The 21,078-nt window shown below is 63.1% G+C and overlaps 1 protein-coding gene across 5 annotated transcripts in view; it reads right to left on the bottom strand.

Annotated features, from left to right (window-relative positions):
• DIDO1 (death inducer-obliterator 1) overlaps positions 1 to 21,078 on the bottom strand; it is a 47,868-nt gene that overhangs the window by 14,734 nt on the left and 12,056 nt on the right. For 3 of the 5 annotated variants that reach the window (XM_047770671.1, XM_047770670.1, XM_047770669.1), the window contains exons 2-9: positions 14,465 to 14,592; positions 13,689 to 13,797; positions 12,097 to 12,928; positions 11,283 to 11,604; positions 9,630 to 9,842; positions 8,533 to 8,746; positions 318 to 786; positions 59 to 218 (exon numbers count right to left, since the gene is read on the bottom strand). In XM_047770671.1, the coding sequence (XP_047626627.1) occupies positions 59 to 218; positions 318 to 786; positions 8,533 to 8,746; positions 9,630 to 9,842; positions 11,283 to 11,604; positions 12,097 to 12,926 (2,208 nt within the window). In that variant the 5' untranslated portion in view covers positions 12,927 to 12,928; positions 13,689 to 13,797; positions 14,465 to 14,592. Of the gene's footprint in view, positions 1 to 58; positions 219 to 317; positions 787 to 7,887; positions 8,747 to 9,629; positions 9,843 to 11,282; positions 11,605 to 12,096; positions 12,929 to 13,688; positions 13,798 to 14,464; positions 14,593 to 21,078 lie in introns of those variants that run through there. The other 2 variants (XM_047770672.1, XM_047770673.1) reach the window with 2 other exon arrangements.

The following is a 21,078-nucleotide window of genomic DNA, read 5'->3' as shown; positions in this document are numbered from 1 at the left end:
GGCCCCCAGGCTGCCAGGCGCACTCGGCCGACGGGGCCCCAGCGAGCGGGACACACACCTGGTTCTTGGGGTCCTTGAGGTTGAACATGAGGCTGCGGTACTTGCTCTTGTAGCGACTGTCCGTGACGCGGAAGAGGCCGAACATCTCCTTCTCGATGCGCAGCGCGACCCTCCCGACCTCGCTCTCCGTCATGACCAGGTCGTCGCTGTCGGTGGCCCTGGGAGCGGCAGCACGCGCCCGCGTCAGCACCGCGCTCGCACGCGACGCCGGGCACGCGGGACGGTCGCGCAGCGCGGGGGAGAGGGCAGCAGCCCACCTTCTCCACAAGATCTCCTTCAGGGAGCGCCGGATGTTCTGCCGAATCTGTGAGTTGGGCTGGGACGAGGCGGGACTGGCGGGGACCAGGCGTCCGAGGGCGGGCGAGGCCAGAGGAGCGGAGGCGGGCACTGGTTTCTTGACGGCGGCCGCTGAGGCTGCCGGTCCTGGGAACTTTTTGGGAGCGGAAGAGGCCGCGCCCGGTGCCAGGCCGGCCTGCTTGGCCGCTGGGCCAGCGCCCGAGGGGGCGGCCGAGAGCCACGGCCTCTTGGGGACGGTGCCCTTGAAGCCCGAGGGTGACTTCCGGATGGCTGGCCTGGCCGTTGCCGCGTTCGCAAAAGGAGGAGACTTCTTGGGAAGGAGGTTTCGGGGCGCGGGCTGTTTGCCGCCCCCAGAGGAGCCCGGAGGAGCCCCTTTCTTGGGCGCTGCCGCTGCCACCACCTTCTCCACGCGTCTGTCCTCCTTCCCGGCTGCAAAAGAGACGAGGCTGCTTAGTGAGGCGGCCGCGGGGCCCCCACACCGCTCCTCCCCCCGAACCGGCAGCGCCAACCAGGCGTCACGGCGCGAGACAGAGTCCGAAGAGGGCTTGGACGCGATCTGCTCAGAAAAGGCGTCTCAGAGGGCAACGCGGCGTTTACGACAGCGACCACGCTCTGTGCCAGAAGAAATGCTACCTGAGTAACTACAACTTTTACTTCTACCAAGAAGTTCTGGGGGCATTCCCGCCGTGGCGCAGTGGGTAACGAATCCGACTAGGAACCATGAGGTTGCGGGTTCGATCCCTGCCCTTGCTCAGTGGGTTACGGATCCGGCGCTGCCGTGAGCTGTGGTGTAGGTTGCAGACGCGTTGCTGTGGCTCTGGCGTAGGCCGGTGGCTACAGCTCCGATTCAACCCCTGGCCTGGGAACCTCCATGTGCCACGGGAGCGGCCCAAGAGATGGCAAAAAAAAAAAAAAAAAAAGACGTTGTGGTCACCGTGCACATGGGTGTGGGACTGGGTCACCGCGCTGTACCGGAGAAAGGGGACAGCTCCAGTGGGAAAGAGAAGAGTCATTACAAAATTAAAAAAAGGTCTCGTTACCCAAGGCTTGACCAGAAGGGCACATTCACATCAAGAAAAGGCAGATTTAGACCACTTTCAAGGAGAATTCAAGTGCGGTTTTTGGTAAACCTGAGCGTAGAAAATCTTTTCAGGGCGGATCACACAGGGGCGTTCTCTTTGAGGGCACAGTCCCCGAGGGGCCCTCGGGTGTCGGAAGCACCCGCATGAGGCGAGAGCGACTATTCTGACACCTCGAGCTGGGGGGGGCAGGAGCACCGCTGGCGGCTGTCACCGGCCCTGTCGCACCCTCCAGCTGCACCTGGCGGCCAGCAAGGCTCGGGGGGCGCGCTTGTAATCCAGGCAAGGAGGGCGGCCACAGCGAAAACAAAAGCCATCACAAACCGCTCAACTTGCACAGTAATCTTTCTACGCCGCCAGGCAGCACTCTGTGCTGAGGGGCTGGTCGCGCTCCACCCGGCAGCAGGGCGTCAGAGCCGGCCTTACCAGAGTCCGCAGGGGAGATCACGCCGCAGCCCTCAGCCCCAGGGACCCGCAGCCAAGCAGAGCTGGGACCTGCTGGTAGACGGCTCTGCCCTGGCACGGCGCGCACGACGGCAGGAATCCACCCAGAGGGGCAAACCGGGGCACAGGGGCGGGCCCAGTGAAGAGGCAGGACACCATGGGGACACCACGAGGGCAGGTCCCGTGACACAGCCACCTGCTTCCCCAGACCACCAACGGTGCAGGGGGCCCTGAAACCCCCAGCACCCCAAAGGGAAGATTTGACAGAGGCTCCAGCAATCCCACAATCTTAACCAGGGGCCACCCCAGAGACTTCCTTTCTCCAGCAGCCAGTGAGGCTGGTTCAGCTCTGAATTAGGAGCCCAGGGACCTCAGGTTTTTTCCACTTTACAGTGTAACTAATTTTAGAAAGTTTGCAAACAGCATTGCATGCACCCCAAACTGAGTGTTAGAAATATGTCATTATCAGTAAATAATCCTGACTTTGTTTCATCTCACAAAGGCCCCTCAGCCCCACATCGTCTCCACCACTGGACCTGGTGCTCGCGGAGCAGGCCCCGGGGCTTGTGCTGGCTGGGCTTTCCAGAGACCACCTGCTCTCAAGTGACCTGCTGCCGCCCGACGACCGCTGTCGGGTCACAGCTCCAAAGGCTTCACTGCTTTGGAAGCTGAGTCTAAAGCACCGGCGGGCTCTCTGCCCACGTCAAAGCAGGAGAGGGGCACACCCGGAACCAGGAATAGAACCCGCACTCCTCCACGTGCCGTCTCACCAGGTCGAGGGCAGTCACCGGGGCAGCAGTGACCCTCAGTACTGGGCACAGGCCTGGCGAAGGACCCCTCAGCATCTAACTGCGGAGCTGCCAGACCTCGGGGTGGATGCAGGGCGGGCGGGCAGGAAGGAACAAGCCTGTAGGACTAACGCCGAGGCCCCAGAACGGCTCGGCTGCTGCCCTTCGCCGACTTGCCGGGGATTCCAACAGCACGCTTTTAAATAAAGCAAGAGGGGAGTTCCTGTCGTGGCGCAGTGGTTCACGAATCCGAATAGGAACCATGAGGTGGCGGGTTCGGTCCCTGCCCTTGCTCAGGGGGTTAACGATCCGGCGTTGCCGTGAGCTGTGGTGTAGGTTGCAGATGTGGCTCGGATCCCGCGTGGCTGTGGCTCTGGTGTAGGCTGGTGGCTACAGCTCCGATTCGACCCCTAGCCGGGCAACCTCCATATGCCACGGGAGCGGCCCAAGAAATAGCTGAAAAGACAAAAAAAAAATAAATAAAAAATTAATTAAATAAATAAATACAGCAAGAGGGCTGGACCACGGTGCTTCCAGAACGCCCAGCGAGGGGCTGACTGTAAACGCAGGACACACGGTGAGGGGCCTCTAACAAGTCTCGCCAGGTGACAACCCATGTTCACCAGAACCCACCGCCCCCAGGATCAGCGTTTCCACTCATCCAACGTCCAGGGAAACCCAAGCCCGGAGGTTATTTTTAGGACGTGCCCAGGACACGTGATGAGTGGGACCCACGAGCCAACGGTCGGACCAGTGAGTGAACGTAACCTATCTTGGAGCAGAAGGTGGCTCTCCTTACCTACGAAGCGACTCTTACAAGATTAGTTGCTTCTGGCTTTGAAAAGCCAGCTTTCCTCATCCCGTCCCTGCCTCTCCGAGAGTAAATATGCCAACAACTAGGTCTGCAGAGAAGGTCCTGGGAAGAGCTGGAGCAGGTGGACTGCCCCCCGCTGGCCGCATCCCTCTCCCGCTCTGAAGGGGGCCGTGTACACCACGGCCAGACGCGGTCCCACCGTCGGCCGCCTGGGGGTCGGCTGCTGCTGGAACAAGCGACCACAGTGCAGCGCCAGTGTCCGACCGCGAGAGAAACAAGATCTCCGAGTGGGCTAAGGGCAAATTCGCCCTGCACCCCAAACCGTACTGCAGTGGTGCGTGCAAAGCCGCAGCGGGGCTCGGAGCACCTAAGGAGCCACCAAGAGCCTGTTTGAGGAAAGCAGCCCTCCCCGCCCCCGCCAGTGGCTCCAGGGGACGCCTGCCCACGTGCTGGACCCAGATGGCCCACGGGAGCGCGTGCCCAGCCTGGGCTGGGCGGGCCTGCCTGCGGGGAGGAAGAGTGGCCCGGGCTGCAGGCCAGGCGCCGTCTTGGGGAGCAGCCAGCCTCTGCTGGGGGGCCGTGTGTTTGCGTGGGGACCAGGGGGGCCGCGGGGAGCCTGGCAGGGGCCAGCAACTCTCTAATTGGCTCATCTCCCACTAGGCATGAAACCAGGGACGCGTCAACTGCAAGGCCGGCCGAGGCGCCGCGGCCCCGCTGGCCGCTGGGTGGCAGTGGCGAGCCTCTGCCGAGGACAGGGCGGCTGCACTGCTCAGGCCGCTGGCGGCCCAGGGAGTCCCGGCAGCACGGGAGCTGCACGCGCCGTGCCGCCCAGGCCTCGACAGCTCCTCACAGGGCTGCTGAGAAGCCCCAGCGACCACGGCTGCTCTGTCCCCTCTGTCCCGCCCCACGAGGAGCCAGCTGACCCTCTGCCCCCCCAGAAGATGTGAGGCTCTCGGTCCCTGACACGGAGGGGAGGGGGGGGCCCGCTGCTCACCAATGGCTGCCTGTGAACGCCAAAGAAACCAAAGCCAGCTTCTGGTGGGACAAGGAGCCAGGCAGAGCCCCAGCTGCTGGGGCAGGGAGGCGGCTCCCAGGGGCTCCCTCCCGGGGCCCCTGACCCCACACCCCACCCACCCCACTGGGGCCCGAATCCGCTCAGCGCGAAGAGCAAGGCGGCTGGCACCACTGCCACAGGGAGTGAGTGCCAGGCTCAGAGGACAGAGGGGCAGCCGGGGAGGTGGGCTCCGTGGGGACATCAGCCCTGCTGCCGGCTCAGTGGGACACACGTACAAGGAGCTTCCCCGTTTCAACTCCGCTTCCTGACACGATTCTCCAGAGTGTGAAAAACCCGGCAGCAAGAGCGAGCCACTGCGCTCATGCCTCTGCCTATCTGGACGCCCCTTGTGCCGACTGGCTCCCACGCCCCGAACCCCTCTAGGGGGCCCGAGGCCTGCGTGCTGGTCTTTCTCTGGGGCCACAGCCAGGCTGTGGTGCTTCGGGGCCGCAGCGAGCGTTTCTGGGCGGACTTGGTCTCACGCACGTCCAGGGTCCGAGTGACGCCACCTTCACGGGGAGGTGCTCACAGCCGCCCACGAGACACTCGCCCACGTCCAAGCGTGGCTTGGAGGCAAAGGGCCCTTCGCGTGCCAGTCGTCTCACACAGAGCCTCCTGCAAGCCACCCCCACCCCCGAGTCGTGCTGGACGAGCGCTGAGGCCGTGCCCAGGGACCTCACCCCCTTCCCAGACCTGCAATGGGCAGTGCCCGGCCCTCTCCCCACTGGGGTAAGGTTATCTGAAGCAACCCGACAGGACCAGGCCTGTGTTCAGACTCGTGCCCCCCAGGCCCCTCGTCCCAAAGGGTGACCTTCAGCAGAGGGCCGGTGGCTGGGCCCGCAGGCCAAGCAGCGGTTACCTTTGTGCGTCTTGCTGAAGGCCTCCGGGTGCGTGGCAACGGGCGTCACCCCGACCTTCCCTGACATAAACGCAGGTGGGAAAGCTTCTCCTCCATCTTCTGGGTTTGCTTCCTTAACTCTCAGCAGCTAAGCCTGCAGCTACGTGCACGGGGACGTGCCCACGCACCGCCAAGAGCGTCCTAACTTCAAAGGCACTGAGACGCGTGTCCCGCACGGGGACTGCACCACCTCCAGAGGAACCCTGGACTCAAGGCCACCCAAGGACTTGGCTGCGGCACCCACTGGGTAGATGCGGACCCCCGAAGGCCACGCGACGGCAGGGGAAGCGCAGGTGAGGGAGCAGGGTCGATCCTGCTCGACGCTTCTCGACTCCACCCCCTCTGGCGGGGGCGGGGGAGCTTGAGGTCTCCGAACACGTCAGAGCCTACGTGCGTGTGACACCTCTCGCCCTGCTTTTCTGGACAGTTGGTGGCCAGCCCTTGTGACAAGTGTGGGGCTGCCAAGGACAGCCAAGACAATCCTAGCTCGGCGGGAACTGGGAAACCCTGTCATGGTAAACCCCGTAACTGCTCGGGGCGGTGTCCCCCAAACTGGCTCGGACGCACAGGTCTGCCTGCCCCACCCACGTTTTTTGGCCACAGACAACTCTGGAAGAGACAGGTAAAGATGGCTTGTGCAACCGATAAAACGAGACCGTCCCAAGCATGGGATTTCGACTAAGGCCTGGCTTCAGGACCCCATGTATCTCTCCCCAGAGGAAGCCACTTCCTCTTGTGACGCGTGGCGCGTGGGGCAGCGCCAGAGCTGGGTGTGCAGGCTCCCTCAGGGGTTCCATGCTGGTTCTCAAAGCGAGATGAAGCCGTGGAAATCCCATCTTCCAGTTCCGATCTGCTCTGACCCTGTGCTTTAAGTCGCCTCAGAGCCATTCGTGGAGCCCACGATACTAGAATCGTGCCTGTGACTCAGCAGCAGCCCACCTCCAACTGCTACCAACCCAGGGACACGGTGGAACAGACGCTGTCAGCCCTCCTCATGCCCTGGAAAGCAACGAGAGGGGAGACCACAGTGGGAGTGCAGAGGCAGGAGGAGGAAGAGAGGGAAGGCTGTGGAAACACAAAGCAGCGTGATGGGGGAGAAGGGGACGGGCGGCTGTTCAGAAATCCTGATAAACCTCCGAGAACAGGCGCGTGTCTGCCCCGCGCCCCGAGGACACGGGAGGCTCCGCTGCTCACGAGCCCTGCAGAGCAAGGTCTCACCCTCGATGCCCTCAGAAGAGCCGCCCTGCACCCACGACCCAGGCCGGCTCCACAGCCCGGGGAAGGGAGGCCCAGAGCCGCCCCGGGGCAGCAGCCTGGCTGCCCGAGCCCCGACCGGGGCCAGGGGTGGCACCGCCCCCCCTGAGCACAGTCCGGGTCTGCGAGGCGTGGCTGGGGACTCGGGAAGGGCCCGGCGCCGGCGAGGTGAGGCTCTGTCTGGGGAAGAGGCAGCGGCCCAGTGCCCCTCGCCAGGCTGAGGGGACAGTGACCCTCGACGCGCTCCTCCCGACCATCTTTGGGGAAGACGACATTTCCGGGCCACAAAAGTGATCAAAGCAACGAGCTCAAAGACAGGTCCTTCGCACGTGCTAGAAACGTGGCCATCCATCCTTGCGACCTCGAGGCGTCCGTGTGCTGAGCAGGGTAGCCAGCCATCCGTCTGCCCCCATCCCCGAGGCACGCCCGCTTCAGGAGCGGCAGCGGTGGCAGAGGAGACGAGCGGGCCTGTGAGCAGAGCTGCCGCCTCCTCCCTGCCCCTGCCCCCCACCTGGCAAGAGCCCCAACTCTGCCCCCCGCTGGGCCCTCCCCGGGCCCAGGGCAGTGCCCCGTTCTGGTCGACAGAGACGGAAGCTGACGGCAGACACGGGCACCCGGGGGGTCTGCGGGCTGCCCCCTCCTCCTCTTACTGTCACATGCCTGGGCCCCCCTTGGCGCGTCCCGCGGAGGACGCCCAGTGGCGGCTCCCCGAGCTTGAGGGCTGCTCCTAACCTCTGCGAGCAGAGAGCGCCGCCAGGGTGCAGGGGGGGGCTAGCGTTTGATGGGCGTTTGAGACAGGGTGTTAGCATGAACGTCTCAGCTCGGACAACCTAAGGTGTGTCGACACTCATTTAACACAGCAATTGCTGAATTCTGTGTTTAACGACTCCTACAATCCAAAAATTGGTTAGATACACACATGCGCTTGCTCTGGAGCCGACCTGTGACTCCATTTCCTACGTCTTGGGCCATCTCGTTCTCAAAGTGAGGATCTGGTTCGACGCATTCCGGCCGCGGCACAGCAGCATCGACCAGGTGAGCGGCTGAAGGGCTGGCGCAACGGAGGCGGCGGCCCACCGCCACCACCCTGCAACTTGGGGCTGGCTAACCGTTTGGCACTTTTAAAAGAGCCACAAGCGTATAAAAAGTGTAAATAAAAGCTGCATAAGATAATCTTAATAATGGAATGAGCCCTGTGATCAATTTCAACTTCCAAAATTTAATTTTGGAGAACGAAGCTGAGCAACACGAACACACACAAGAGACTCAGGTTGCACGGTCTCCGTGCCATCTGGGCAGGCGGCCTCATGGGGCCCAGAGTGGAGTTGGGACTCAGGGCGTCCCTTTGGCCTGGGAGCTGCTCAGAGCAGACAAGGTCGTGCCCACTTACCTTCACAGCACAGGACGCAGCAGGACGCGGCCCTCGGGACTGGCCCGTGTGTGCATGTGGTGTGTAGTGTGTGAAGCGGGCATGGAAAAATGTCTGGTTTGGTCAAAAATAACTGAAGTCCTGAGAATCACACTCCAGCTGCACACCAGCCATGACAGTCTCGTGCAGTAAGAGTTCCCGCAACACATGGGAAGCGGGGACTGCGGGGGGTGGCCGTGGACACTGGACGCTGCCGGGCCAAGCGGCGGGGGCAGGCGCTGCAGAGGCCCTACAGATACTCACCCAGCCTGAGGGTAAAGACGGCGGTTAGAGACGCGAGCGCCAGGGAGAAGCAGGGAGGCTGCACAGGTTTGGGGGACACGCGCCAGGAAGCCCACCGGGCCAAGGACAGGCACGCAGGCTCTGGAGGCGGAGGCGAGGCGGGAAGGGTCCCGAGCGCCCTGGTGATACGTACATTTACACAACAGTGGCGGCCGGGGGGCAGCGGTCCTCTCGGGCTTGACCGCATTGTAATTGTGGTCGCTGGCCCACGACGGCGTGCTGCTCTCCGAGGCCGGCTCCGGGGCCAGGCCCTCGCTCCGGGGCGGGGCAGCCGCCACCTTCTTCGCTGCGTTCTCCTTCCTGTCCGGCGCCGGCCTCTTGGGCACAGGAGCGACTTTAATGCCTGCCTGGATGTCAGCAAAGCCCCAGTTACTGGGCGGTCAGAATGGACCTCCGCTCATGTCCCTGCAACGGAGGCCCTGCAGCACCGCTCCTGGGGTCGTCGCGAGCTCGTGCCCCGCATCTGCTTGGCTCCCTCCCACGGCCCACAGGCCCTCAGCACCCCAACGTCCCGTCCAGGATGTCAACATCTGAGTGACATGAAGGGCCCCTCCCGAAGGAATAACCCGGACTCTGGCTGAGGACGAAAGACGGCCACTGGAGGGAGGACAGGAGAAGCTGCGGCACCCCTGCCCCCGGCGCCCCCAGACCGCACCCGGCAGCCGCTGCTCCTGCTCAGGCAGCAGCAGAAACACCGAGAACACCCCCAACGGCACGCGGTGTGTTTTGTTCTGCACGAGCAGAAAGGGGGCCGCAATACAGCCATGCCAAACCGAACTTCAGCTGCAGGAAGGGTCTGCCAGGGGAAAGGCAGCCGGTGGACCCCAACGCTTCCCACATGCCCGGCCGCGCGAGGCCGAGGTAACGTGGCGAGCTGGGGGCCAGGCCTGCCATCAGAGCACAGGGCCTCTCCCTGGAACCCACGCGTCACCCCCGGCTGCCTGCCTGAGTCAACTTTCCGGCCCTTCTCGCCAGAGGCCGGCTCCGGGCCGAAAGCGACGTCTGGGCGGCAGCCGGTCCCTGCGTTTCTATCAAGGGCGCCTCGGCGAGAGGCGGGGAGAAGCACCGCTGTGACACCTGCTCGCCCTAAGTCTGCTGAGGAGCTGCTGGGCAAGCTGGAGGGCCGGGTGCAGCTGACGCCGTCGGCACCGCGCCTGGCCTGCCGGCCCCCAGGCGCACGAGCGACACCTCCGTGCTCCCGACTCTCAGGGCCGGCCTTGGTCAACCTACCTGAACAGTACATTTCTGAAGAATGAGTCTTTCTGGCTTCGTCTTGCCTCTCTCCTTGGGCTTTGGCTTCGGCTCTTTGCCGGCACTGAGCAGCCGCATGGTGGCGGCGGCGTGCTTCAGGATGCAGTCGCTGCTGCAGTACACGGAGTCCGGCTGCGCCGCGCTCGAGCACCCGGGGCCAATGCACTTGGCGGCGCCTGGCGCCTCCACCACCTGCAGGACAGGGCAAGGCCTGGATGCGTGGACAGGGCTCCGCAGGGCAGCCCTCTGAAACCCGCTCCCCCAGCACCGAGCTTACGGGCTCAGGAGTGAGAACGGATCTTGACCTCAGGGCGCCCCCGCCCCCGCCCCGCCCCGCCCCGCCCCGCCCGAGACGCTGGCCTTCCCACGGCCTGCACTGCCACACACGACAGGCTCAGACGGCGCGGTCGTGCTGCCGGGCCAGTGGGCAGGGATTCTGCCTCGTCATTACAATCCCGAAGGAGAGCACTGACTTTACCAGGCAAAAGCCCTTAAGAGAGGGACGGGGCCTTGCAGAGGGAGGACCCCACTGCTGGTCCCGGGGAGGCAAGGGGCACCCAGGGCTGGGCTGGAGGGCAAGGCTGTCAGGTGACCCCCGGGACAGCCTCTTCAATTTCCGCTGCACAGACAGCAGCCCCAGCCCTAGCGGGACCTATCTGTGTGCCAAGTCGTGCAAGACTGGAGCCCAGGGCCCGGCCAGACCAGACCCCAGTTTCTGGGCCAGGAACGATGTGCGTCTGAAGCCGCCTGGTTGGTGGCAGCGGCAGCACCACCGGGGCTGAGCAGCTGCTCGGGCTCAGGGCTTCTACAGCACGTTCTGGGTCAGGGCTGACACCACGCGTGACCACGGTCCTCAGATACACTTGGGCAAAAGCGTATTTCTCAAATCTTGCCCCTGTCTTCCTCCACCGAGCACAAGCCTAACCGGAGGTGACGTGAGCTCCCGGAGTCCCCCACTCTCCAGCAGCAAGACGGCGGCGCTCCTCAAGCTACGCTTCCGTTCCCGCCTCAGTGGTCCGTTACCCTCCCGCCTCCGCCCCGTGCTCCTCACACCCCCCAGCCCCGTGCTGAGGCTGACACGCAGCTAACGCAGCAGCAGGGGTGCTCGGATGCGGCCCTGCCTCAAGGAAGGCCGGAGCAGGACGATCACAGGAGCCCGAGACAGTTCTCAAGACACGTGGAACCCGGGACAAAGAACCCTGGCCCCTGGGAGGACCCACGGGCAGACAGGGCCGGGGAGAGGGGAGCCGGCTGCGTGCGCACCAGAGCGCTCCCACCACGCCCCGGCGTCTCACAGAGAGGCGGGTGCTGCCAGGGGACACAGGCACTTCCACGACTCAAAAATAACTTCGGTCCTCAACACGTGTGCTTTGAGCTGGAGAGTCCTCCCGTGAGAACACCCACGGGCTTCTTAAAAAGCAAGGCCGTCTAAAGAAGGACCACAGTTCGGAAGCCATTAAAGGAAACGACAGGGTTCACAAGGGGAGCCCCAGGCGCTCCGGCCTCACGAAGGTGTGCACACAGGACGGCGCTCCTGCGCCCGGAAACGAACTTGGCGCCCCGGCCTTGGTGCTTTTTGTCCGAGGGCGCCACAGTCCCCGCCACCAGTGGCCTTGGGAGACGGGTACTCACAGGCTGGAATATCTTGAGTTTTTTCTTGCCGCTTGGGTTCGCGGCCTTCTCGATCCGCCCCTTGATGCCCTGGTCTTCACCCGACTTCTGCTCCACGGTCCCGATACTCGTGCAGTCCGTGCCGTCGGCGTCAGCAGGCCTTGGCCCCGCGTCCTGCGGGCCCGCGTTCTCCGCGCTACTCTCGTCCTGCACCTGCAGGATGGTGCAGTGGGGGCAGATGTAGTCCTCCCCGTTCCGCTCCAGGAGCCGCCCTCGCGCCTCAGAGATGCCCACACAGTCCCCGTGGAACCACTCTTCGCAGCGGTCGCAGCAAATCATAAACCTGGAACGACAAACAAGGGCATGCGGCACGCGAAGGAGACACGCTCCATGTCCAGCAGGTGCTGCGTGGTCTTCACGCTCTGGCTGTACAAGCGCAGACACCCAGCAATGGGAACACGCCTCCCTCGTGGGTACTGACCTTCAGCCACAGCCTTCACGTCTTCTTTTGGGGGCGGGGGGCATCTGCCCCAGAGACCAGGGTGCCCAGCCCGGCAGCCACGCCCCTGCCCCCGAACGCCCCCAGCGGCCAGTCGCAGCTCGAGGCCCTGGGCTGCCCGGCGTCCACGGGACCATTGGGCGCGGTGTCCCCGGGGCCGCTCTCTGGGACGGCGCCAGCTGTGTGTGGCCAGCGTGACGGAGGCATCGGCAGCCCCGCTGGCCACCACCACAGCAGAGGGACGGTGGCTCTGGACAGTCCCCGCCCACCCCATTTTCTGGCTGTTCCGGCGGGGCAGGTCCCGCCCGGGCCAGCCGAGGGCGCTCAGCGGCTCACCTGTTGTTGTGGGGCTGCCGGCATATGCAGTACAGGGCGCTGGGGTCGTACACCTCGCACTCGGGCTTGGGGCGCCCCGGGCCTCCGCGCTCCTGCTCTCTCCCGCCCAGAGCCGCCGGCCCCTGCAGCTCGCCCTCGCGGTCGTCCTCCGCGGCTGGGGACGCGGCCCCCTGGTCGGCCTCGGGCTCCGCCTTGACAGGCAGCGAGCCCTCCCCCGCGTCGGCCGCCTCCACGCCCGCGGCCTCCACCGGGTCCTCGCGACGCTTCTTCCTCTGGCGGCTCTGCAGGCCCTTCGGGGGCCGGTCGGCGGGCTCCTGCTCCCGCTTCCTCCGCAGGCGGTTCTGCAGCTCCTTCAAAGTCAGCCCATCGCTGTCACTATCGGAGGTGTCGTCCTCGTCGTCGTCACCCCCTTTGGCCTTGGAGGAGGCTGGCCGCTCCTTAACAGCCGAGGAGCCAGGCTTGGGCCCGCCCTTCCCGTCGGAGGCGCTGTCCACGCTCCCCTCAGAGGCGGTGTCGCCATCCGTGAGCGGGCAGGACGCCGGCTCGCCGGGCTCCTCCAGGGGCGCCGGGGCGCTCCTCCTTCCCCGGCGGCGCACGGTGGTGAGAAACTCCTCCACCCTCTCCGTCCGCTTTGGCTGCCGCCCGCTGCGCCGTAGGGACAGGCCCTGCTGCGGCGGCGGCTGCTCCAGGGCCTCGGGCTCCGCGTCCCCTGCGCCCTCGCGCTTGGCGATGGTCGTTCTCCGGAAGCCCCACGTCTTCCGGAACTCTTTGCTGGTGGGCTTGATGGCCTTGGGCGCCTCCTCGCTGCTGGGGTCGCCCTTCTCGTCCATACCTGACGGGAAACGCAAGCAGAGCATGACAGGCGTCCAGCGGGGCCGGGCCGAGGGCCCGGAACGACCAGCTGTGGGACATGCGGGGACGGAGGCAGCCCTGCTGGGAAGGGAGGGACCCCCGACCGGGCACAAGGGGACAATCCTCCACCCAGCACCACTGAAGGGGGTTCCTGGGCGTGCTGGGCGGGACAGGCCGCCACGCGTCGCGGCGAACATTCAGAGGAAGGCGGCAGGGGGCCAGGTCTCTTGGCTGCTTGATCCCCCCCACTGCTCTGCGAGGATCTGAGAGGCAGGGGGCAGGGGCAGGGCTCGCGAGCAGCCTCGGCGCCAGGACACAGCAGGATGGCACACTGTCCACCCCGGGACTCGCCGCTTCGGCCGTGGGCTCGGAAGCCCTGAGCTGCACTCAAGGCGTGGACCGCCCAGCCGCGGGGGTCAGGTGCAGGGGCGCTGCTGAAGCGGGCTGAGCCACAGGAGCCCTGGGGCTGCCTCGTGAGGTCAAGCCTCAGGCCCCGAACCTGGCCCAGATTCCTGAGCCAAGACTGTATGGACACAAGCCATGCTGCTGGGGTTCCCCTGAGCTCTGGGGTGGGGTCACGCGGCCACGGAACACGGGACACTGGCAAAACACGGGGCCAGGCAGGACCTTCAGAGGGTTCTTTCTCTGGCTAGTCTTTCTTTCCCACTATCTTTCTAATAGATGATTAAAGGGTCGCGTCTGTGAAAACTTCATTTAAAATGAAAAAACCTAGTATGTACCTTGAGAATTTTTCCCAGCTGTGCAGACTTCAATCCCAGGTAAATGCTAACGTGACTCAGATTTTATGCCACGGTCCATCCTGGGGCAGGACTGGTACAGAACAGAAACCTTCAAAAGGTAAAATACACAAAGTTCAAAACCACAGGCAACTGAATTCTTTTTCCGGTTCCCACGAGGCGTCATCGCGTGCCCCTTCCCGCCGGTTCGGCAGCCCCGCCCCGGAGCAGCCGGGACACGGGCGCCCGTGCCCGGACCGCAGCACTCTTCCGGACACACGCGGCTCTTCCGCAGCACAGCAAGAATGCTCCTCCGCAAAGCGCGGCTTCCGCCGGAGATGGTGCACACGGCACCCGCGGCAAGGGCGCTACGCGTGACGTCAGCCGAGCCCACACGGGTCACACGCGCGCACTAATGCGGCCACCAAGGGACCGCCGAGGCCAATTCTCAGCACGTGGTTGTTACTGCAGTCATCTACAAACGTGAGCTCGGGAGCTCCCGTCGTGACTCAGCAGGAACGAACGTGACGAGGATCCCTGAGGACGCGGGTCTGGCCCCCCCCCCGCCTCGCTCTGCGGGTGGAGGATCCGGCCTTGCCGTGAGCTGTGGCGGAGGTCGCAGGTGCGGCTCGGATCCCGCGTGGCTGTGGCTGTGGCTGTGGGGTAGGCCGGCAGCTGCAGCTCTGATTTGACCCTCAGCCGGGGAACTTCCATAGGCTGCTGGTGTGGCCCTAAAAAGACGGCGGGTGGGGGGGAAGGACATGCTCTTGATAGGTTACCTGTCCCAAAGCTTGGACACCTTTTCTGACTCCTGGCTGAGGCGATGTGTGACCCAGGAAGGCCCCAGGCCCCCGAACACCGCTGCCAGCAACACAGGCTGTCCCGAGGCTGCGCCCAGAGTGAGCTCCTGAAAGAGAACACGGCTGGTTCACTGATTTCACCTGGAACCAAAACCACGTTTAAGAAAAAGAGGGGGAGTCCCCACTGTGGTGCAGTGGAAACAAGTCTGACTGGTATCCACGAGGACGCAGGTTCGATCCCTGGGCTCTCGCATTCAGGTGGTTGAGGATCCGGCGCTGCTGTGAGCTGTGGTCTAAGTCACAGATGCAGCTCGGAGCTGGCGGGGCTGGGGCTGTGGCTCAGGCCGGCAGCCGTAGCTCATTCGACCCCTACAGCCTGGGAACCTCCATGCGCCAAGGGTACGGCCCTCAAAAGACCAAAAGGAAAAGGACATCGAACCTTCCCAGCAGCGTCTTATTCGAGGGCACACGATGTGATCTACAAAGACATCTGGGGAGTCCAAAACCCCTCCCAAAGCCACAAGCCCCGGCCGTCTTCCTTAAGGAACTTCACAGAAGGAAAGGGGCTCCGAGAGCAGGGCTGGGACAGGCCGGGGGAGGGAGGCGCCGGGGCCTCACAGTGGCCTCTGGTCCAGGTACCGATCTACTTCGGGGAGGGACCCGGTCACTGGAATCCAGAGAGAAACACGAACAAAACACAAAACGACGGACAACAAAGTCGCGCTTGACAGGAATCACTTAGAAACCGCACGCCGTCGCCTCGGGTAAAAGGTAAGGTTTCAGACAGGCGCCTTCCGACCTGAACGTCCCCGCGGTCGGTCGTCGTCGCATCCACTTCAAAACCTCCCTCCTCCCGCTCCCCCTTCGACCGCGAGTTTCAAGGCACCAAACAGGCCCTGTCCCCAGGAAAGCCCTGGCTATCCGAATTCAACACGACTCACACTCTCGACCCAAGACCCCGGCCCGCGTGGCACCTCTTCCCGGCCTCCCTCCAACGGCCTCCTCCTCGTAACTGTGGTCTCCTTAGTGACCTCAGAGGCGGCATTCCGCCCCGGCTTTTAAAGAGCCGGCGCCCGTCCGGTCGGGGCAGCCCCCACCCTGGCCCCGACGGCCGCCCCTCTCCCGGGCCGCAGACCCATCTCTAAAGACGCTCCTCGGGAGGGGCTGGAGATCATCTTTCCTTTCTTATTTCACAGCGGGGACACTTACAAAAAGCAAGGAAACGAGGACGTGACCGCTGATAAAAAGTTCACGTCAAATCATGTTAGATAACTGGACTGGTGTATCTTGAACGTTTTATTTACCAAAGTGATTCTATGATTTCTTCTACCCAGGAATTCTAACATACAATTTCAGCGCATGAAATAAAAGCAGTGCACCAAGACAAAAGAAAAATAAAACGCCTATGACCAAGGCATAAGTAAAAACAAAACCCCAACTGTGTTGCATTCCTAACACAGCTTAAGAGCGGGCAGGTCCACCCGGGACAGCAGGTGGGCGAACTGAGGTCGCGCCCTACTAGTAACAAACGTCTCCCCAGCGGAAAAGGGTTAGGGTTAGGGGACACTTCACCGTCACCTGCCTGCTCCCCAGGGCAGGCTGCCGGCTGGAGACGGCAGCAGAGATCTCCGTCCCAGGGGTGACAGCCAGCAGCTGCTCTCCAACCCGGGGCTGCCAGGGCCCCCTTACTCTTCAAGAGAGAACCCCAAAGACCTCTCGTTTATGCGAGACCTACCGACAATTCCAAAATTAAATCTGAGGGCTTTTCAGAAGTGTGAATATTCGCTGATCCCACGTTCAACGACATGTAACAGCTCCATAAAAATTAGTTGTGACACGAATGTGACGCTACACCCCCCCCATCACGACGCACTGGGAAGGCATCCTTGGCCCACATGCGTGGCAGTCACGTGGCAAGTCCTGGCCCACTGCTGCGGGCAGTGTCTGCTAGCGTCAGTGCCCATCTGCAGGAGGGTGTGTACTTACTGGGAGGCCCAGAAAGCCAGGAGTGCAAACACGACGTTTCAAAGTCCTAGTTTTCGCCTATCGCTCGAATTCTGGCCTTCGTTACATATACTGTCAGCTGCTTTCCTCAAGGCTCCCCGCTGCTCATCTTCGAGAAAACACCGGGCAGGCGGTCTGGGGGCGGGTCCTTCTGCAGAGTGGTCCACGCTGCCTATCCTCTAGCCACCGCAGCGCAGCGCTGGCCAGAGAGAGCCCAGAGGCTCCCGCTCCCCAGGGCAGGCGGCGCATTTGAAGTCCGTGGGGCCTATGCCTTACAAGGGCACCCGGGACCAGGAGAGCTGGGACGGCTGAGCCCCCAAAAGGGTTTGAAACACCGGGAAAGCTTCCAGCAGCTTAAGGACCCACCGGGGCGGCCAAGCAGTAGCACTCGCCCCTGCTTCAGGACTGGGACATCAAACATTTCCTCCCACTAACTGCTCCGAGATAACTGCTACGTCTTCCCTTTAGGCTGCCAAACTCAAAAACGAGTTAAGCTGCTGGAAGTGACCGTCCGAGGAAAGACACCCTGTCAGCGATGCCTGACTGCAACCACTCTACATCTGAAGGCTCAAGTTCGAGACGCGCCCATTTAAGTGTTTAGTTCTACCAACTCGAGACTAGTTTCTCTAAAACGCTTTAAAATACACAATCGCGGCAAAGCTCCTATTTTCAGAGCAAGACAACCGTGAGAAAACAGCCACAGCTGATCAAAAACATACCCCAGGGCCTAGCTGCACTCTCCAAACCGCGATACGCGCCCCCCGCCCGGAACAACAAACGGAGAGCCTGACCTCTGAAGCGCTTCTAACCTGCCCGCCACCCACTGCACCCAACGCGACCCCGCCACCTCACCCTCAGACCCTCGGCTCGGTTTTCAGTTCTGACAGGTGAGGCCACTTACATTTGGTGCTAAGGGCCTGCCACCTGCCACCGAATCCTCGGCTGCGGGAGAGGGGGACGGAGAAGACGCTAAAAGCGCGAGGGGCCGGTGGGCGTTCCCGACTAGAGACCCTGACGACCCCCCCCCTTTTTTCAGGGAACAGACCCCGAGAGAGGACGCCCAGAGAGAAACCGCAGGCGACATGCCACATCCTGCAGCAGGAGCACGTGTCCTCTGACCAACGCCTCAACTGACCGCCGGCCACGCGGGCGCCCACACGTGTCCACGAAACAGGAGCCCACGAGGTAAAGGAACAAACCCAACCTCCATTTGCCCGAACACAGTCCCTGACTCAAGCGTGGCCGCTCCCCAGACAGCACGGTCACCACCAACGCTGCTCCGAAGCAAAGGTGCCCACCACGACGACGATGTCCAGGGCACAACCCGGCTCGCGACCCGGGGAATGCCAAGGAGAGGCGGCTCGCCCCGTCCTGCGGAAGGAAGGCTGTGACACAGCCCCAAAACGGCCACCCTGGACGGCCCTGCCGCTGCTATGGAAACCCGGGGGCCCCAGGGAGGACGAAGAGGTGGGGCCTGGGGAGGGGCCCAGTCGGGAGGTCAGACTGCCCTTGAAGGAGGCCTGTGCTCAGGTCCCTGCCAAGGGGTCCCGACGGGGGCCTCCAGCTTTCCGAGCTGTGAGACATGGACCCACGGTGTGTGACCCCCGAGGGGACTGGGCCAGCTCCCTCCCGTCTCACAGTGAACAAGACATGGCTTCCAAGGGACCCCCTGAACCCTACATCCCCATGACTGGCGCCCCTAGGACAAGGCCGACCCTCCCCCAACAGGCTCTGGTCCTCAGGGAGGTGCTGCCCTGCGGGGCAGCTCTGGCTACTGCCGGATGCCCAAGGATGCTGGGATGGGTTCCCGGGAGGAGAACGAGGAGAGAGAGAGTGCCCAGCGTTCTCCTTCCCAGGCAGTCACCCCTGCTGGTCACCCCACCCCCCCACCCCCTGGAGTCTCTAAGTCTGCAGCCCACCGGGGGGCTTTCACACCCACAAAGCTCCCCCCAGGGCCCAGCAGGCACTGCAGCAGGATCCCAGCCCTCTGCTGTGCAGGTCCCACAGGCTCCCCCATGCCCAGGCCAAAGGCCATCGTGCCCCGAAGCCAAAAGAACCCCCCCACCCCCCGGCTGCACTGAAATCTCCTCCCTGGGGGTGACAAACTAGCCACACCCACGCTCTTCCCAAAAAGCAAGGACAGGGCTGAGCACCCTGCAGCCCCAAATTCAAAGTCACCACTAGCTTCTTCAAAGTTAACACATTTCCCCATGTGTTAAATTTCAAGGCCAGCTGTTCTTGTTTTTGTTTTAATTCTTGCTTCTCAACAACACGGCATTTCTAGCCACACCTGGAGCCGAGGTCCTCGGCGTGGCCACGGACCTCTCAGAAGGGCCCCAGGTGGCACCAGAGAGTGGAGTTTTTCAGAAGCTGCAGGACCGAGGCCGCTCCGGACGAGGGCCGGATGCAGCTCCTGCCGCTTCAGCCAGACGGGAAAGAGGCCTGCAACACTGAGAGACAGACGCCCCCACCAAGTTGTCTTACCTCGGGACCTACCTTCCGTAAAGTGCTATTTACGTTAACACGCAAGGGTTTGTTATTTTTAAATGAATAAGTAAATCTCTCTTCTGGGGTCTGTTTAGGGCCACACTCGCGGCATGTGAAGGTTCCCAGGCCAAGGGTCAAATCGGAGCTGCAGCTTCCAGCCTACACCACAGCCACAGCCACGCAGGATCCTGAACCCACTGAGGCGGCCAGGGATGGAACCTGTGTTCTCATGGATGCCAGTCAGATTCGCTTCCACTGAGCCACGACAGGAACTCCAAAAGACTCACGTAAGTGGCAAACACGGGCCGCATCAGCAGATGCCACACGCACGAAAGCCCCCTGCGGTCCTCGTTAGTAGCAGGTGCTGGGGAACGGCTGCCACACAGCCCTGACACGGAGGACAACTGCAAAGGACCGCTCCCGAGGAGCCAAAGAACAGGGACAGCGCTGCTCCAGGAGTGACTTGCCCAGGCTGCCCCCAGCTCCCCTCACGATGGCTGAGAAGGCCGGATGCCCAATTCTGAAACCGCAGCAGCATTCAGAAGGACTGCCCCCACGTCCAAAGGCGAAGTGGTTGGAGGGAACCCCCCCCGCCCCAAGGCCTGCTTCTCCCCAGCACTGGCTTCCAGCGTGAAGGTTCAGGAGCTCACAGGCCCGGGGGCAAAGATAAATACTGGAGACCATGGGAACAGTCGGGAACCCTGTACTGCCGCTGCCGCCTTCCCTTCTTTCCCCAAGGCTCGGCGAGGCCAACGGGGAAGGCCTGGCCTCAAGGAAAGTACAGGGGTTTTCTGTGTTCGTCTTCTCTGGGTTCATTTTTACCGAGGCGTGCAGAGCTGAACCTGAGGCGGCGTCCCCGACTCCTGCCAACCCCTGCCACCGCGGCGCAGGTGGGGGTGCAGAGACAAGCCGTCCCAGCACTGCCAGCGCCTCAGGTGAGGGAAGACGCAGTTAAGCCACCATCAGACAACCCTGCAGAGCCAAGGACCTGCATCCCGGCAGCGGCCGGGCCCACCCTGTCTCCGTGGGCATCCGGGCCACGGCCTGTTGCAGGCTCAGCCGCCGGGGGCCTGACCAGGGCAGACAGCAGGGTCCCCTCCCCCCAGGCATGGGCAGACTGGGGGCTGGGAGGCTGGAGGGGCAGCACGTGGAAGACAGCAGGGTTCCCTCCAGGACGGGGCCCTGGCTTCAACCCCAGCTGTGAACCTCCCCAACACCCGGGAAACGGGGACGACGGCGACCTCCCCGGTGCGCGGCTGGGAAAAGAGGCGCCCAGAGAAGCGCCTGCAAGTACTCACCAAGAGTGTCCCTCAGGTGCTTTCGGCAAAGAGCAGGCCGCACCTCTGTGTGCCCGGCCCCACCGGACCCGCAGGGCGGCACAGGGCCCCCCCAGGTAACCGGGAAGGTACAGGTGCGTGTATGAGGCTGCTCCCAGCAGGCCCCACCCCTTAGGAGAAAGGACACAAACCGATGTCCTCACCAAGGGACTGGGGGGGGGGTCAAGGACCATCCACAGGCCAGGACGCCTCAAGACTGTAAGGAAAGGGTTACGGACCCTACAGCCACTGCCCTGGAACAGCCCCCGCTGGAGTGACCATGGCAGCTCACAACTGCCAGCACCTCTCGCACCCCTTCCCCCAAATTCAAAAGCAGGTCCCCAGCTGTAACTGTGCTTCCACATGGAGCCACTTCTGGGCTTTCTGCTTTCTTCTTTGCTTTTTTTTTTTGTCTTTTAGGGCCACGCCTGCGGCACATGGAGGTTCCCAGGCGAGGGGCCGAATCAGAGGGGCAGCCACGCCAGATCCGAGCTGCATCTGCGATCTACGTCGCAGCTCACGGCAACAAGGGGTCCTTAGCGCACCGAGGGAGGGCAGGGAGGGAACCTGCGTCCTCAGGGACACCGGTCAGACGCCTTTCTGCTGAGCCATGTTGGCATCTCCTTTATGCCCGTCATTGTTTTTGGTTCTCTCTACACAGACACGCTTCTCCCTGCAGCCCAAACACAGGACAGCTATCTTTATACCGTGGGGGGGGATCCTCATTTACCTTCTTGTAAAAGGCGTGTTAATACCACGTGAGTGGCTGTGTCAGCACATGAAGGA

Source organism: Phacochoerus africanus, chromosome 3 (genome assembly GCF_016906955.1).
Source record: "Phacochoerus africanus isolate WHEZ1 chromosome 3, ROS_Pafr_v1, whole genome shotgun sequence".
NCBI classification, from domain to species: domain Eukaryota; kingdom Metazoa; phylum Chordata; class Mammalia; order Artiodactyla; family Suidae; genus Phacochoerus; species Phacochoerus africanus.
Note: the sequence above shows the minus strand (reverse complement) of the source record. Positions and strands in the feature narration are given on the sequence as shown.